The sequence below is a fragment of the Hypomesus transpacificus genome, unplaced genomic scaffold, assembly GCF_021917145.1.
Source record: "Hypomesus transpacificus isolate Combined female unplaced genomic scaffold, fHypTra1 scaffold_176, whole genome shotgun sequence".
Taxonomy (NCBI): domain Eukaryota; kingdom Metazoa; phylum Chordata; class Actinopteri; order Osmeriformes; family Osmeridae; genus Hypomesus; species Hypomesus transpacificus.
In genome coordinates, this window is record NW_025813730.1 from 284,083 (window position 1) to 298,856 (window position 14,774).

At 45.4% G+C, this 14,774-nt stretch overlaps 1 protein-coding gene across 3 annotated transcripts; it reads right to left on the reverse strand.

The window, feature by feature from the left end:
- Positions 1 to 4,836: 4,836 nt before the first annotated feature.
- igf2b (insulin-like growth factor 2b) lies at positions 4,837 to 11,230 on the reverse strand. Of its 3 annotated transcripts, none has more exons than XM_047051786.1 (4): positions 11,034 to 11,230; positions 10,025 to 10,175; positions 8,286 to 8,464; positions 4,837 to 7,007 (listed from the first exon to the last, which is right to left on the reverse strand). In XM_047051786.1, exons 1-4 carry the CDS (start codon positions 11,103 to 11,105, stop codon positions 6,759 to 6,761), a joined length of 651 nt encoding a protein of 216 aa, XP_046907742.1. In that variant the 5' UTR covers positions 11,106 to 11,230; the 3' UTR covers positions 4,837 to 6,758. The 3 variants fall into 3 exon arrangements, with proteins under 3 accessions (XP_046907742.1, XP_046907743.1, XP_046907744.1); XM_047051787.1 differs by lacking the exon at positions 11,034 to 11,230 and adding an exon at positions 10,438 to 10,658; XM_047051788.1 differs by lacking the exon at positions 11,034 to 11,230 and adding an exon at positions 10,458 to 10,653.
- Positions 11,231 to 14,774: the final 3,544 nt, after the last annotated feature.

Here is a 14,774-nt window from a genome sequence, read left to right on the forward strand (position 1 = left end):
AATTGTTCCATACGGAAGGTGGAGAGTGAGCTGAACGTCCAGAGGAAAGCCAGCTTTTCTAATGAGGTGAGAACAGTGTGTCCTGGTCACTGAGGTGACTGTGTGACCCCTTTTCATTCTCCCTCTCCCTGACCAACTCTCCCTCTCCCTGACCAACTCTCCCTCTCCCTCTTTTGATTCTAAAGTAATTAGAGAGGCAGAGCAGGGGCAAAGGAATGTGTGAGCACGCTTCCTACCAAGAGAGAGAGAGAGAGAGAGAGAGAGAGAGAGAGAGAGAGAGAGAGAGAGAGAGAGAGAGAGAGAGAGAGAGAGAGAGAGAGAGAGAGAAAGAGAGAGAGAGAGAGAGAGAGAGAGAGAGAGAGAGAGAGAGAGAGAGAGAGAGGGGGGAGGAAAACAGAGGGGAGATAGAAAGATACACTGAGAGAATGGGGGAGGACTGAGGGCCGTCTTTGGTCTCTGTGTCCAGGTTCTGCTCTGCTCTGGGTCTGCCCTCTGTGTCCAGGTTCTGCTCTGCTCTGGGTCTGCCCTCTGTTTGCTGGCCTGGTCTGCTCTGGGTCTGCCCTCTGTTTGCTGGCCTGGTCTTCAATGCTTCCTGTGCATCCGGCCAACCACAACTAACTCCAGTGTGCTCTTTGGCAGTTTCCAATGTCAAGGCCTGGGAGAGCTGTGCCACCCACATTTCCTTCTCCCCAGCACAGATCAGTGCTGGGGGTTGGTGATAGTGGTGGTTCGAGCACAGATCAGTGCTGGGGGTTGGTGATAGTGGTGGTTCGAGCACAGATCAGTGCTGGGGGCTGGTGATAGTGGTGGTTCGAGCACAGATCAGTGCTGGGGGCTGGTGATAGTGGTGGTTCGAGCACAGATCAGTGCTGGGGGCTGGTGATAGTGGTGGTTCGAGCACAGATCAGTGCTGGGGGCTGGTGATAGTGGTGGTTCGAGCACAGATCAGTGCTGGGGGCTGGTGATAGTGGTGGTTCGAGCACAGATCAGTGCTGGGGGGCTGGTGATAGTGGTGGTTCGAGCACAGATCAGTGCTGGGGGCTGGTGATAGTGGTGGTTCGAGCACAGATCAGTGCTGGGGGCTGGTGATAGTGGTGGTTCGAGCACAGATCAGTGCTGGGGGCTGGTGATAGTGGTGGTTCGAGCACAGATCAGTGCTGGGGGCTGGTGATAGTGGTGGTTCGAGCACAGATCAGTGCTGGGGGCTGGTGATAGTGGTGGTTCGAGCACAGATCAGTGCTGGGGGCTGGTGATAGTGGTGGTTCGAGCACAGATCAGTGCTGGGGGCTGGTGATAGTGGTGGTTCGAGCACAGATCAGTGCTGGGGGCTGGTGATAGTGGTGGTTCGAGCACAGATCAGTGCTGGGGCTGGTGATAGTGGTGGTTCGAGCACAGATCAGTGCTGGGGGCTGGTGATAGTGGTGGTTCGAGCACAGATCAGTGCTGGGGGCTGGTGATAGTGGTGGTTCGAGCACAGATCAGTGCTGGGGGCTGGTGATAGTGGTGGTTTTATCAAGGTTGCACATCTCCTTCTGTTGAGTTTCCATTTGGAAAAGTTCACAGATTTTGATTTTGGTCAAGGGGTGGATTAGGATTGTAGTTCGTATTTCAACCCTGTCAGCAGTTGTTCCAACCTCTGTTATGTGATCATATCTAACCTTTCAAATGTGGAACAAGAGTTTGTACAGGAGTAGTGAAAATTTCTGGTCCCAGTTATTAGAGTATTAAGACTTAACAATCTCAATGTCTCTTAATGAGAAGAGCAAAATTGCGTTGAGTCACAAGGCTGGGTTTGGCCCTTGTTAGGTAAAGCTATGCTAACTCACGGGTTGCCAGATTCTGTGTCCATCACGGTCACAGTAAGACTTGAGGCCCAGGTGGCATCTGATTGGAGGAGACGTGTCCTCTCCTGCTTATTGACACTTTGTCTAAACAACTAGATGGCGGAAGGGATTTCCTCAAACACACACACTCACAGACACGCACACAAAGCCCGTCCTATCAGCAGCCTGCATGAACAAGTCAGTGTTTGATTTTCCCATGTTTCTGTTTACCAGATGCTTACCAGATCCCTCCCCATGACAACTGAGACAGATACATAAGGAAGACAACAAACCAAAGTCATGAAGGCATCCATGTTTGGAGGTCGTGCTCTTTGAAAGCTTGAGAGGATGACTCCGGCACCTATTGGGCAACATTTTGAGTGGGTTCTCTACCCTTCATGAAAAACAGATTTGATAACCCGTTATTTAAGCACATAGTGTCTTTGTGTGTGTGTGTGTGTGTGTGTGTGTGTGTGTATGTGTGTGTGTGTGTGTGTGTGTGTTTACTAACCTGGCAATTTTGAATGAGCAGGTTACGCTCCTTCATGAGGGGACTGAACAATAAGCTTTCATGAGACAGGCGAGGCTAATTGAGCTGTTTATGACCAAATATACTAAAAACAGGACAGGGTGAGGTGGAGGTCTCTCCGCTCTGTACGAGGGTTACCCACCTCCTGCAGCTACACATGTGGATCTTATCACTTCAGAGGAGGCCAGCTTAGGCTGAAAACTCCAAATGCCAAAGAAAATTAGATTCCACTCTACTTTTCAAGCTCAAAGTCTTTGATAGCAACAGAAAACTACGTTGTGCAAGTTCAGTAAACCTTGAGGTTTCATAATCGCACCCCATTCTAAATTAAAGTTTTTTGTGTGAACTTCAGTGGGAGATAAACTGTTATTCTTCCTGGTAACGGTGTGTGTGCGTGCGTGTGTGCGTGCGTGTGGGCGTGCGTGTGGGCGTGCATGTGGGCGTGCGTGTGGGCGTGCGTGAACAATAAAAGAACAAGCATGCAAAGGACCTGAGGTGTGGTTAGGGTTAGCCCTAACCCTGAGGTGTGCTGGATGTTAAACTTCAGAAACCTAGTTTGGGGGGATCTCTTAGCAGAGTGGTTGTTTGAGGTGTTGGTGCGCTGTAGTGTGCACTGCGGCGTGGACACCGAGCAGACGTTGCAGCCTGCCTGCCTGCCTGCCTGCCTGCCACAGTGTTACTGCTGCTTTGCACACTGGCACACTCTCTCCTGTCAAAGAGGAGCCCAGGAGAGAGCGAGAGTGAGGGGCGGGGCTAAAAGCTGAGCTGAAAAGATTTTTAGTTTTAGTACGGCCTGGAGACTTGCTAAATCATTTACTACACTGCAGGTTGAAATGTTCGAAAAGATTTTTCAAAAGGAGCCTCCCAGCTCCTCATGTTCTTTTCTTCATCCTCACATTCACCGGGTCGCACACACAAACGGTGGGACATGCAGCCTGAAAACATGTCAAGGTCTTGGCATGAATAAGACAAAAACAATTACAAAAATAAGACTTGACGACTTCAGATGTTTTGATAAAATGTTTTTTTCTTTTATTGATATTAAAAATGAAAGTACATAAATTGTGCATTTCGGACGTTCTAGCGTGCAGAGGTTAAATCAATAAAATACACACAAGATGAGTGCGCTACGGACACAGAGAATGTAGCCGAAGCTCGGTATGATATCCCTTCATATCGGTATGATATCACTTCATATCGGTATGATATCACTTCATATCGGTATGATATCACTTCATATCGGTATGATATCACTTCATATCGACAGAAAGAAGTGGTTGTCTTCCACACCATTCAATAGAACACTAGAGAAGCCGGTTTTTCAAGCGGTTTGAACATGACTATATTGAATGAATGCAGTCCTAGCAGGAAGAACAAATCAAAACTGAATAAAACGTGTAATGTCACTGTCTGGGAAACAAAAAGTTAACCATATTCGAGAATCTATTCATAATACTATTAATAATAATAATAATAATAATGATTGCACTGATTTGTTATGCAACTGAAGTGGAATAGAAGACAAGACAAAAACCTTAGATATGGGGGTTGGTAGACGTGGCAACCAGGCAGGACCATATCAGTTACACAAAGAAGATGGAGAATTAGCCTGATCCTTCAACACCCAATGGGGACTGATATTCTCATGTGTGTGTGTGTGTGTCTCTATGGGGGGAGGAGGGAGGGGGGGTCTGTGTTTATCCTGTTGGGCCGAGTGGTTTGCCTGCCAGAGAGCCCCATGACCAGTGTGGGTAATAGGCATGGGCCCTCTCTCTCTCTCTCTCTCTCTCTCTCTCTCTCTCTCCCTCTATCCTGACACGCTCCATGACAGCATCCCCAGTTCCCTTCAGAACCATCGAGTTTCCTGAGTATTCCAACTGCTTCAAATAGTTCAGTATGGTAGTGTGGTAGTATGGTAGTATGGTAGTATGGTAGCATGGTAGTATGGTAGCCCTTCATCAAACACGTAACGCATGAACATCAGGGTGGGATGTATTTTACAAAGGGAGGGACGGAGCGAGAGGATGGCGGAGGAGTCAGGGCCGGGAAACCACTCACTTCCCGTCAGGGACGGTGACCTCTCTACAACCTCTGGGATCAGTAATGTCATCAGTGATACAGCTGACTGGCCTGGTTGGGGGGGGGCTGGATATTTAACCAGCTTGGAATGGGGGTTCCCCTCCCACTACGACCCCCCTGCCAGGGGTACGGACACGCCACATGTACGCCACAGTGCAGAGACAACCTGAACACACAGCTGTCCAAATCCCCCAATTAATAAGAGTGGCTTTGAACCATAAAGGGTAGAGGACATCAAATACATGACATTGGGACAGTTATTTGAATGTAAAGGACCATGGCAGATGGTTAGGGGCTTGTTCCTTTTCCAGAGATCCTTTCCTGACCTCTGGAGCGTCCTAGTAGAGCAGCAGGTACAGAAAACATGCCTATTTCTGTGACATAACAAGCCTAAGCAGTCCAAGCTATGCTGCTGTTACATGTTTATTTTTTAAGTATTTCTGTGGCAGCGGGAAAAAGGGAAAAGAGGAGATATTTTTGGTACAAAGCATCTACAAAAGCATTACAAGTCAAATGGGAAAAAAAAGAAATCATACAAAATGAATCCGTCAGTTGAGCATCAGTGCTACGTATATTATTTGGACCAATTTTCATATATATTTTTATAACAAAATAAATAATGCCTTTATACAGTGCCCTTATTTGTATTTCAACAAACAAACAAAAAAGCTTGGCGGCTCATTATGCAAGATACAGCTCAGACTACAGGAACCCATCATGACGTCCCTGGACACTAATTATATATCTATATATTTATATATATATATTTATATATATATTCAAGTATTTGTTTTCAGGCAAAAAGCATGTGAATACTACTGATATACAATAACATAAAATGTTAGTTTCCATTATTGCTGTTTTTTCCCTTTGAATTGAAATTTGTGCCTTTCATTAAAACTGTAAAATAACATAACAATGACCATGGAAATGCCTATCTTGCAAAAACAGGGTTGTCATGGTAGCAGACACGGACAGGGTATTCCTTTTTTTCTTTTTAAAAACATAGATGAGAAAAGAAAGACCAAAATAAGACAAAAACCTAAATATAATCATCGTCATCCCACTCGCTCTGTGTCCATTGGACAGGTCATTTCCTGTCAGAGCAGGTGGCCAGGGTCATATAACGCCACAGCAAACAGGAAGCACTGTCCAGGAACAGGAAGTGTATTACTGTCCCAATCCAGGCAGTCCACAGTATCCCGTTAAGTGTCCCCACACTTCTCCCTGTCTCCTGCCAGCGCGGGGGGGGGGGGGGGGGGGGGGGCGGAGACAGGCCTGAGCTGCAGGGAGCCCCTTCCCATGTCTGTGGGCCAACACCAGCTGCCAGCCAAACTGACTCATACTTCCCCCTTAAAACACTGTCCAGGAAGTCCCCCTTATCATTTATCCTCCTTCTCAAAAGTCCAACTTTCCATAAAACGGAAAGTTGCAATATTAATTAAAAAATAAAAAATAATAACGTGCTTCTGAACCTCTTCTTCTTTGAGTCCATTCCCAAAGCTAGCACCATGACATTTTTTTAAGCTACACGTTCATTGTTCATAAAAAAATAGTGCCTTTTTTTCTTTACTTTGACGTAATCCGTGGCGATGTGCAATTTTGCAGACACTTTTCTGCTTTTTGTTTGTGATTAAAAGGTGCTGGAACAGGAATCTAATTTTACAAAGTAATTCCTTACAGTGTGGAAGTCCCTTTATAGTTAGAGGTGCAAACTAATAAGAACAAAATACTAATAGAGATTTTTCTTTTTTTCTGCCTCAGGAAAGTGTTGTGGAATGGATTCTTTTATGCAAGCTGTTCTTCACTTTCTGTTCACTTCACTTTCTTGTCTGCAAAAAACATTCCATTGGGTGTCCTCTTCACACTTGTCAGCTACAGAACTCTTTCATCTTCTTTTCTTCCATTATGTTTTTTTCTCTTTTCCTCAAGGATCCACCTGAATCGCATTCAGCCTAATTGTTTTTGTTCGTCATTTGTGTTTATGCCTTTTGTGTCAGGGAATGAAAGAGACAGACACAGAGTTGAGACAGGAAGAATGTGAAGGCATGTTTTGAGTGTCTGTCAGGGGCTAAAAGGGTGGGGGTGGAAGGAGGGCAGGGGGTCAGAGGGTCAGGTAGTAGGAGACGGGATGGGTGGTGGGCTTCTGATGGGGCAGGGAAGGTCAAAGAAGACTGCCACAGAAATGACGTCAGAGACAAAGCTATAATCCCCTAGTCTGTTTGTCCTCCTCCCTCCAAACTCTTATCTGTGCAAAGGGCCACGCGAAGAGGGTGAGGGGGGGGGGGGGGGTGAGCGGCGGGAGGTGTGTGTATGGGTGGTGGGTCTCATTTGTTGCTGATGTAGTTGTCCATGGGGCTCAGAGCGGGGGGCAGTTTGCTGGGCAGGCTGATCAGGGGCCGGTGGAAAGGCTGCTCCAGGGTCATCATCTTCAGTTTCTCCGCCTGCCTCCGGAACTTCCTGGTCCGCAGTATGGCGGGCACACCCCTCCTAAGGCGCTGGGCCGCCTTCCGCTGCCACGCATCTAAGTGGATGTACTTGTTGTTGGAGGACACGTGCTGTTTCCTGGGTACCTCCTGGGGGGCGGGGGGGGGGGGGGGCGTACAAGTGTCAATAAATTGGCTGTCAAGACAATTGAATAAATACGAATAAGTGGAAGGCCAGTACATTGTCAGATGCACAGTTGGGTAGATTTTCTTTTTCACTCAAGAGTTCTTAATCCCAACCCCAGAGAACAGGTGATGAATATGCGCATTGACTTCTAAAGGGATGATTAGCATTCAGAACATGAGCAAGGACTTTGAGGGCTTCTGTCCGTGCAAGCCCTGGTTCCCTCGTCAGGTAAAAGTCTGTCAACAAGGGGGCCAGTGAGTTCACTATACTGTCACACCCTTGTATAGGAAGGAAGGCCTGGCATTGTTCAATGGACCTCCACAATTCTAACTCAACCACATTCAATACAAAATACTGTTCATAAGTATTACACATCTACTATGCATGCTAAATGTTGTAACACGTGACCATAAGAACACGACACTTGGCCAACAAACAGAGTTTCTAGAGGTGAAAGGGCTCTGTGTGTGTGTTAAGACTAAGGGTGTGAATTTATGCTTGAGCAGAGCTTTCTTGTGAATGCCTTGTTATGGTCCTGTCAATGTCAGAGTGTTTTTCTTCTTCACAATATGCCTGGAAACAGCTGATCTACAGAGGAGGCCAGCCCTGTTCACAAGAACACCACAGCTTGCCTGGACAAATTGGGAACCCATCCCAAAAAAGGCTCTGCCCGACTCCTTACACCGGCCTCCTCTTTGAAAATGTGAAAGCACACTTGTTTGTTCAAGACAACTCTACACTCTCCCACAGGTGAAAGTGCAACAGAGAATGCAGTACGTGTTTAGATTAGGGGGTCCAAGGGAAATGATAGACTCAAGATCCAAAGTGTTTACCAAAAACCGGGTATCTAGTGTTCCGTGACTAATCATGCACACACTCAGAACAAACTGGCAAAAATGTTTGCAATTTCGGCATCACAAACAAACACACACACATACTCCATCAGAAACACACACACGTAGTCTAACAGGTTTGTGCCCTTGACCCTAATCTGCACCACATCATGTACTCTTCACTGTCAGGAGGTTTTCCACTGTGTTCAGCAGTCTGTGTTTGAGATACATGCTTACCTACAAACTACCAGCAAGATAAGCCTGCCCTTCCCAGGGCACATGTGCCCTCTCACTGGCAGGGGCATAGGGGAGGTAGGTGTGTGTGTGTTGTGTTGTGTGGCTCAGATGTGTCGAGTCAGCTAGACCTGCCCACTTTTCCCACCCAGGTGTGTCAGGGAGAGAGCGTACCTGTTTGAGAACGGGCATCACGGGTATGACCTGCAGAGAGGAGGCTGACACGTCTCTCTCTGACTTGGCTGGTTTGGCACAGTACTGCTCAAGGAGGTTGAGGTCACAGCTGCGGAAGCAGCACTCCTCCACAATCCCTCGGTTCTGAGATCGCCTATTGCTGGATCTACCAGGTCTACCTGCAGACAGGGAGGGGACAGGTTGTTAGGATGAAAGTAAAACAAGACCTACAGTGATTGTCTGACTGTGTTGTTTTCCCTCAGTTCCATCAAAACAAAAGAAACCAGATTTGTAACCTTTTCGCGCAGATGTTGTTGTTTATGTTTGTTTGTGGGTAGGAATGTTCTTAGAGTGTGTCTACCCTGAGCCGCTCTGGGACAGAGGAGCGAGGCACTGACTCTTCAGGAGTGAAAATAAACGAAACTGACCCTATCCTTTGACCTTGTCTCTTGCCAACTCAGCACAGATAAAGAAGTGGACCAGAGAGGGGTGGGGGCAGAGATAGACATCAAAGAGAAAAGACGCAGGGTGAGCGAGGGTCAAAGACCACGATAAAGAATGCTTAAAGAGTGTGAGAAAAAGAGAAAGAGGTAGAATATGAAAGTGAAGAAGTAGATGGCAAAGATGTTAACGGGAGAGCACTATCCAATCAATAAAGGCCTTGTTTGAAGTTTTTTTTCTCCCAACAATGTCAGAGAAATCTCCTGAGAGAGCTGACCAGATTGGATTGCGGGAAGAGCAACATGATTGAGAGAAAGAGGATGAAACAGGGGGAGGAGGAAGAGAGGAGGAGGGGGACCACATCTATGTTGGCCCAAATTGGGTAATGATCTCTGAGAGTAGAGCGAAGATTGCAGGGCAAGCAGCACACAAAGGATCGAACTGTTTGTCAGTGTATGGGTGGGATATGACATATTAAAAATAAGTTAGATTGTCCACAACTTGTTGTTGTTTTGCTGTGGGTTGTTGGAGAGACGTAAACGAGAACGGCAGGGGAGCTGAGGGGTGAAAGGTCAACCTCAATTCCCAAGATGGGGAATTGCGTTAAGAGTTTGTCATGCTAAAGGCTTAAACAAACTCTACTTATCTGGGTGCTATGTAATAGTAAGTATAACATAGTAGTCAATGAAACAAAGTCACAAAAGGCGACGACTTCACTATCACATCACCCTGCAGTGATTATGAGACTATTATCATGATAATGACCCTATCTCAATCAAATAATTAGGTCCCACATCAAAGCCGTTTTTTTCCCATCGTCGCAAGTGTGGTCGTCTAGCCTGGGAACATTCTTGGTGAGGTGACTGGTATGTCTCTTGGGCTGCTATTGCTTTCCCCGTGGAATTCTCTGGTAAACAAGCAGGCCATTGTGTCGCTTTGAGTCGTGTGTGCCTTTAGCTGTGCGCTGCCCTTTCATATGCAATCAGAGGTATCGGCCGCAGAATGCGCCCACTCAGCACTATCGGCAAGGCTGGCGTCTCGAGACACATTGTGCACAGCTGTCTATTAACAAGTATGCGTGTGTGTGTGTGTGCGTGTGTGTGTGCGTGTGTGTGTGTATGTGTGTGTGTGTGTGTGTGTGTGTGTGTGTGTGTGTGTGTGTGTGTGTGAGCGTGCATGTTTGAGAGAGAGACTAGCCTACTCATCTTCTCTCACTCGAACTCAAAGACGAACAAGAGAAAAACATGTCAACCTGAAAAAAGATAGTCTACAATTTACAATAGAAAAGTGTCACATACTGAAATAGAATCCTCTATCTTCACAGACAAACTGAAGCGCGTCCACCAACTCTCCACCACACAGCGTTTCAGCCGAGGCCATTTCAACAATGTACAGCGTCATTGTCAGCGCAAACACCAGCACTCGACTTGACGAAGACATCTTTCTGACCTGGAAAAAAAGAATACAACAATTTAGCAAACACTACATTGTACAAGGAAATACGTTTCCGTTGGCATGTCGGCACTGCTTGTATTGTGAAGGTTACCACTAAATCAAGATTCCATAATCACAGCTCAAACGTCAGTCTACAATTGACAAACATAATTTAAATGGGCTAAATAGGAGAATAAACACCATGAAGATCTTTAATCGTCAATAGTCTAGCGCTTCCGGATATTTGTATACTGCTTATAAGTATCTTCAGGCTCACCAAATTTGCACTTGAGTTACCTTCAACAGTCATCGGTTATCATGCCATTGCACTCGGAATAATAATCTGGACGAAAACGACGCTGTAAACCTATTCTCTCTATCATATTCTTACACAACGCTCAACAGGTTGCAAGACTGTCTACTCAATAATAGTCAAGTATCTCAACATCCACACTCAGCATATATTCCGCCTAGCTCAGGCTCACTCTACAATGAGCACTGTGATCCACAGACTTATCGCCCCCTACAGCTGCTCACAATTCTTGTCATTTGTTCGGAGTTCAACAGAGGGGCGCACCAACAACACCCGAAAGAATACAAAATAATTCTTAAATAACCCAACCCACAATATAGCGGCTACTCACGTGAGACATGCCCTTATGTTCCTTAACTTAAATTTAGACTGCGTAAAAACATTTGTGCGGCGTTGTAATTCACATATTTGTCAAGAAAAATACAAAATATTTTACAAGAGCGCTGTGCAAGCCGGCCATTGTCCTACTGGTTTTGACATGACTCTCCCCATATAGCCTATCGTATCGTCTTTCATACACAATAAGCAAGATCATATGCTTTTAGTCTCCGAAGGCATACCTTCATTCTTCTATTTCCCGTTCTCTGGCAGGTGTGGCAGACTGAGTGTTCGTGTCTCTGCTGGGGCTCCATGTCCGTTGGCGGTCGTGAAACGCTGGGCGTTATTTGGTTCGAGAGATTGCAGGTGAGTTAATGTCCCGGTTGATGAAGCTATAGAGACGTTGTGTGAGACCAGGCGACAGGCAAAAGTTCTCAGGGAGATGTATTATATACCAAACCCGCCCCTTACCTCCCCCCTCACATCCCCCCTCCTCGCGCATGTCTGAACTGCGAGGATGTTAAGTGGACCTAGTATGGAAAAGTGTATGAGAGCGAGAGCAAGAGAGAAACAGACAGCGAGAGAAAGAGAGTGAGAAAGAGATAGAGAGAGAAAGCCTACCAGTTTCATAGTCATTAGTGACAGAGTTTCGTAATCAACGACTTACCCAGAAACCTTTAATTCCGATATTGTTTTCATTCATGTAACCTTTCATTCATACTGTATGTGTATCTGAAGTCTTTTTGTAGTCTATGACACATCACAGAATACTGCACGTGAATTAGGCAGTGCTATCAGCATGTCCTTCTCGTGTTCTGTACAGAAATAAATATAACTTTAGGAATTACCTGTACCATAATTGTAATAACCCTGCATTAGCATTCAGACAGACACATTTTGTGAGTCATTCCAAATCTGAAGAGAGAATTTAAGTACAAATGGAAGAGAACATAATGAGTCTAATGCAATTTTTTGTTATCTCTCTCTCTCGTACACTCTCTCTCTCTTTCTCTCTCTTTCTCTCTCTTTCTCTCTCTTTCTCTCTCTTTCTCTCTCTCTCTCTCTCTAATCTATCTACCTCTTTGCTAGGTGTTTTTGGGATATCTATGGATATCCCCAAATGTCTATGGATATCTATCACCTTTATGCTTGAAGGCTTAGGAGTATCTAGCCAAATCAGCAAGAGGGAAACCTATGAAGCCAACTCTCTACCTGGCATTCTTTGATCTGGTATGAGACAATTCCCAGGCGTAGTACGCTGCCCTCTGGGCTGTCTGACACTACACATGTGTATAGACTGACATCTTGTGGTAGCGGTGAGAACTATTTGTTTGTCTGTATGGCGAGCGGAAAGGGACATTCCTAGGCTTACCAGGACAAGGAGAAGGAGCAGCCTAACCATACGTCTATGGAAGGCCTAGTGGGCAAGTATTAAGACGCCCCCGTGTGTTAGCACGCGTAATTAACGCCGACTTGGCATGCAAAGTCGGCGTCTTTTGCGTCTTGTTTGACACGGCCTCGTCTCAACCACGCGTAAAAAACGCCGACTTCCATACAAAGTCGGCGTCTTTTTCGCCTCGAATTGAAGCGTGTCACGTGACACGTTGCATTTACACACGTAAATTACGTCTCAAACTTTGAGACGTGTCTAGCAAACCACACGAAATTAACGCCTGGTTTGGCACAATCAGCGTCTGGTTTTCCAAAATTAAAGTCTGCTTGCTTGAATCTCCGATGGGAAATTATGACAACAATTGTAACAACTAATACGTAAGCCAAGTAGGTCAAAGGATGCTCATGCGAGCTACTAACAAATGCAATGTTGGTTAGCTAGTTAGCTATTAGTATGAAGTTGGTGGTCACAATTGCAATCCTAAAAAGGGGTGCAGACTAGAGACAAATAAATGCAGTAATATCAAACTGGCTGGTTGTCTGGCTTGAAGCTTTGTGAACTTTCCTTGCACTGCGATTGCGTTGCCTCAGTATTGTGCGCGATTTGGTTTCACTGCCAACATTCCTTAATGTAAGAGGCAATGCGCAAACTCAGTTGGTGGCAAAATACAACTGTTGTTACTATTCATGTCAAGTGTATTTTATTGTCATTTTCAATTACATATGGTCGTACAAACGAAACAGAGTTTCCCCAGGACCATGATGCCATGTTAAAAAACATGACAGTAAGGTGCCAGCGTATATGTAGCCTACAGTGACAGGACAGTATGTACAGTGACAGGACAGTATGTACAGTGACAGGACAGTATATACAGTGACAAGACACTATGTACAGTGACAGGACAGTATGTACAGTGACAGGACAGTATGTACAGTGACAAGACACTATGTACAGTGACAGGACAGTATGTATAGTGACAGGACAGTATGCAGTGACAGGACAGTATGTACAGTGACAGGACAGTATGCAGTGACAGGACAGTATGTTCAGTGACAGGACAGTATGTACAGTAACAGGACAGTATGTTTAGTGACAAGACAGTATGTACAGTGACAGGACAGTATGCAGTGACAGGACAGTATGACAGTGACAGGACAGTGTGTACAGTGATTGGAGGTAGCAGTTATGAAGTGACAGGTTCTCGTGCCAATATATTGTGATGCCAATTTGTTGAGCGGTCATCTTCCTTGTATAGACCTACAAAAGTGAAATACAATAAATAAAGGTTCATCGGCTGTCCTCACATTCACACAATGTTGTCCTTATACTATACAAATCATCTATGATGTCCTAAAGGCCCAACTCCTTCTCAGGTCACCTTCTGGCAGCAACCTTACAGGTGGGTTTCACTGTGCAACCAGGCCTACCCAAGCTGCTGCTGCTGGGCCAAGGGCTGATTGGAATGGCACACTGGGACTTGCAGATGACGTGAAATAACATTTTTATTTCTGCTGTGTAAGATGTAGGCCTACTGCTTTTAATTTGAGTTGAACGCTGTTAAACACTGCCATGGTCAGCAAACACAAGCCATGGCTCTACTTCAGAAAGGATACTGTTCACAGCTGTATGAATCAATAGGACATTACCATTACCTGAATGACTTGTAGTGGTCAGGAGGTTATGCCTGTTCTGATGTAGGAAATAAACCATGTTAGATTGTTGGCTCTGTGTATTGTTTGGGTCTCCTCTCCCTGTTTTCTGTTTCTGTGTCTTTGGTTCTGTTGCAGGATGGCAGGCAGGTAGAGGAGCTGTGATTGCTGCAGGGGCACACCTGTGACCTGTGCCTTGGTCCTTAATAAGCTGTGCCCTAACAAGCTGGGTCTCTCCATTACTAGCAGGAACATCATCACTGTTTGCCTTTTAGTTTGTAATGATTCTCTACACTTGCACTGATCCCACATCCACTCCCTACACTACTAATTTACATGACCGTCACATAAAACCGTTTTTTGTAAGCACTTTATATTGAAGAAATACACTGTTATCCATATTCATGTGGCTTTCCACTTCATTTACTTCTGGAGCAATAAAGTATCAATCTAATCTTCCAATGAACCCGGTTAACACAAAATATCGTACACTGCTAATCGTCAGCTAACTAAATGGTAGGCGAATAGACAATCAAGCTTGATATGGTATAGTCATGAACTAGCACTGTTCAAAGATGTCCAACCCAAGTTCTCAATGTCTGCAGAAAAACACAAAAGAGAAGAAACCTGCTCTCGCAATGCAGTGTTAGGCTACCAATAAAATAATTGTGATAACTTTATCTTCACAGTGCCTGCTCACTAGGGATAATTTTCCATAACAAATAACGCAATGCGTCCTCTACTTTTATGAGGTGACCTGACGCTCAGGTCATTGACCCTTTAGTGACACCATCTATAAGGGTAACACCATTTTCATTATCTGGGAAATCATACCCTAACCTTTTGTTACATTTCCTTCTCATGTAATACACTTTCCCCTACATTCAGCCTTAAAACATACTCCAAACTAACACAATGTACCATCATTAGGCTACAGTGTC

Bases quoted from the DNA above. Each gene is read 5' to 3' on its own strand.
- igf2b (XM_047051786.1), bottom strand. From the start codon at position 11,105: ATGGAGCCCCAGCAGAGACACGAACACTCAGTCTGCCACACCTGCCAG. The intron at 10,176-11,033 runs GTATGCCTTCGG...CTTTTTTTCCAG, and splicing joins CGGGAAATAGAAGAATGAAG to GTCAGAAAGATGTCTTCGTC. The intron at 8,465-10,024 runs GTATGTGACACT...CCCTGTCTGCAG, and splicing joins AGATAGAGGATTCTATTTCA to GTAGACCTGGTAGATCCAGC.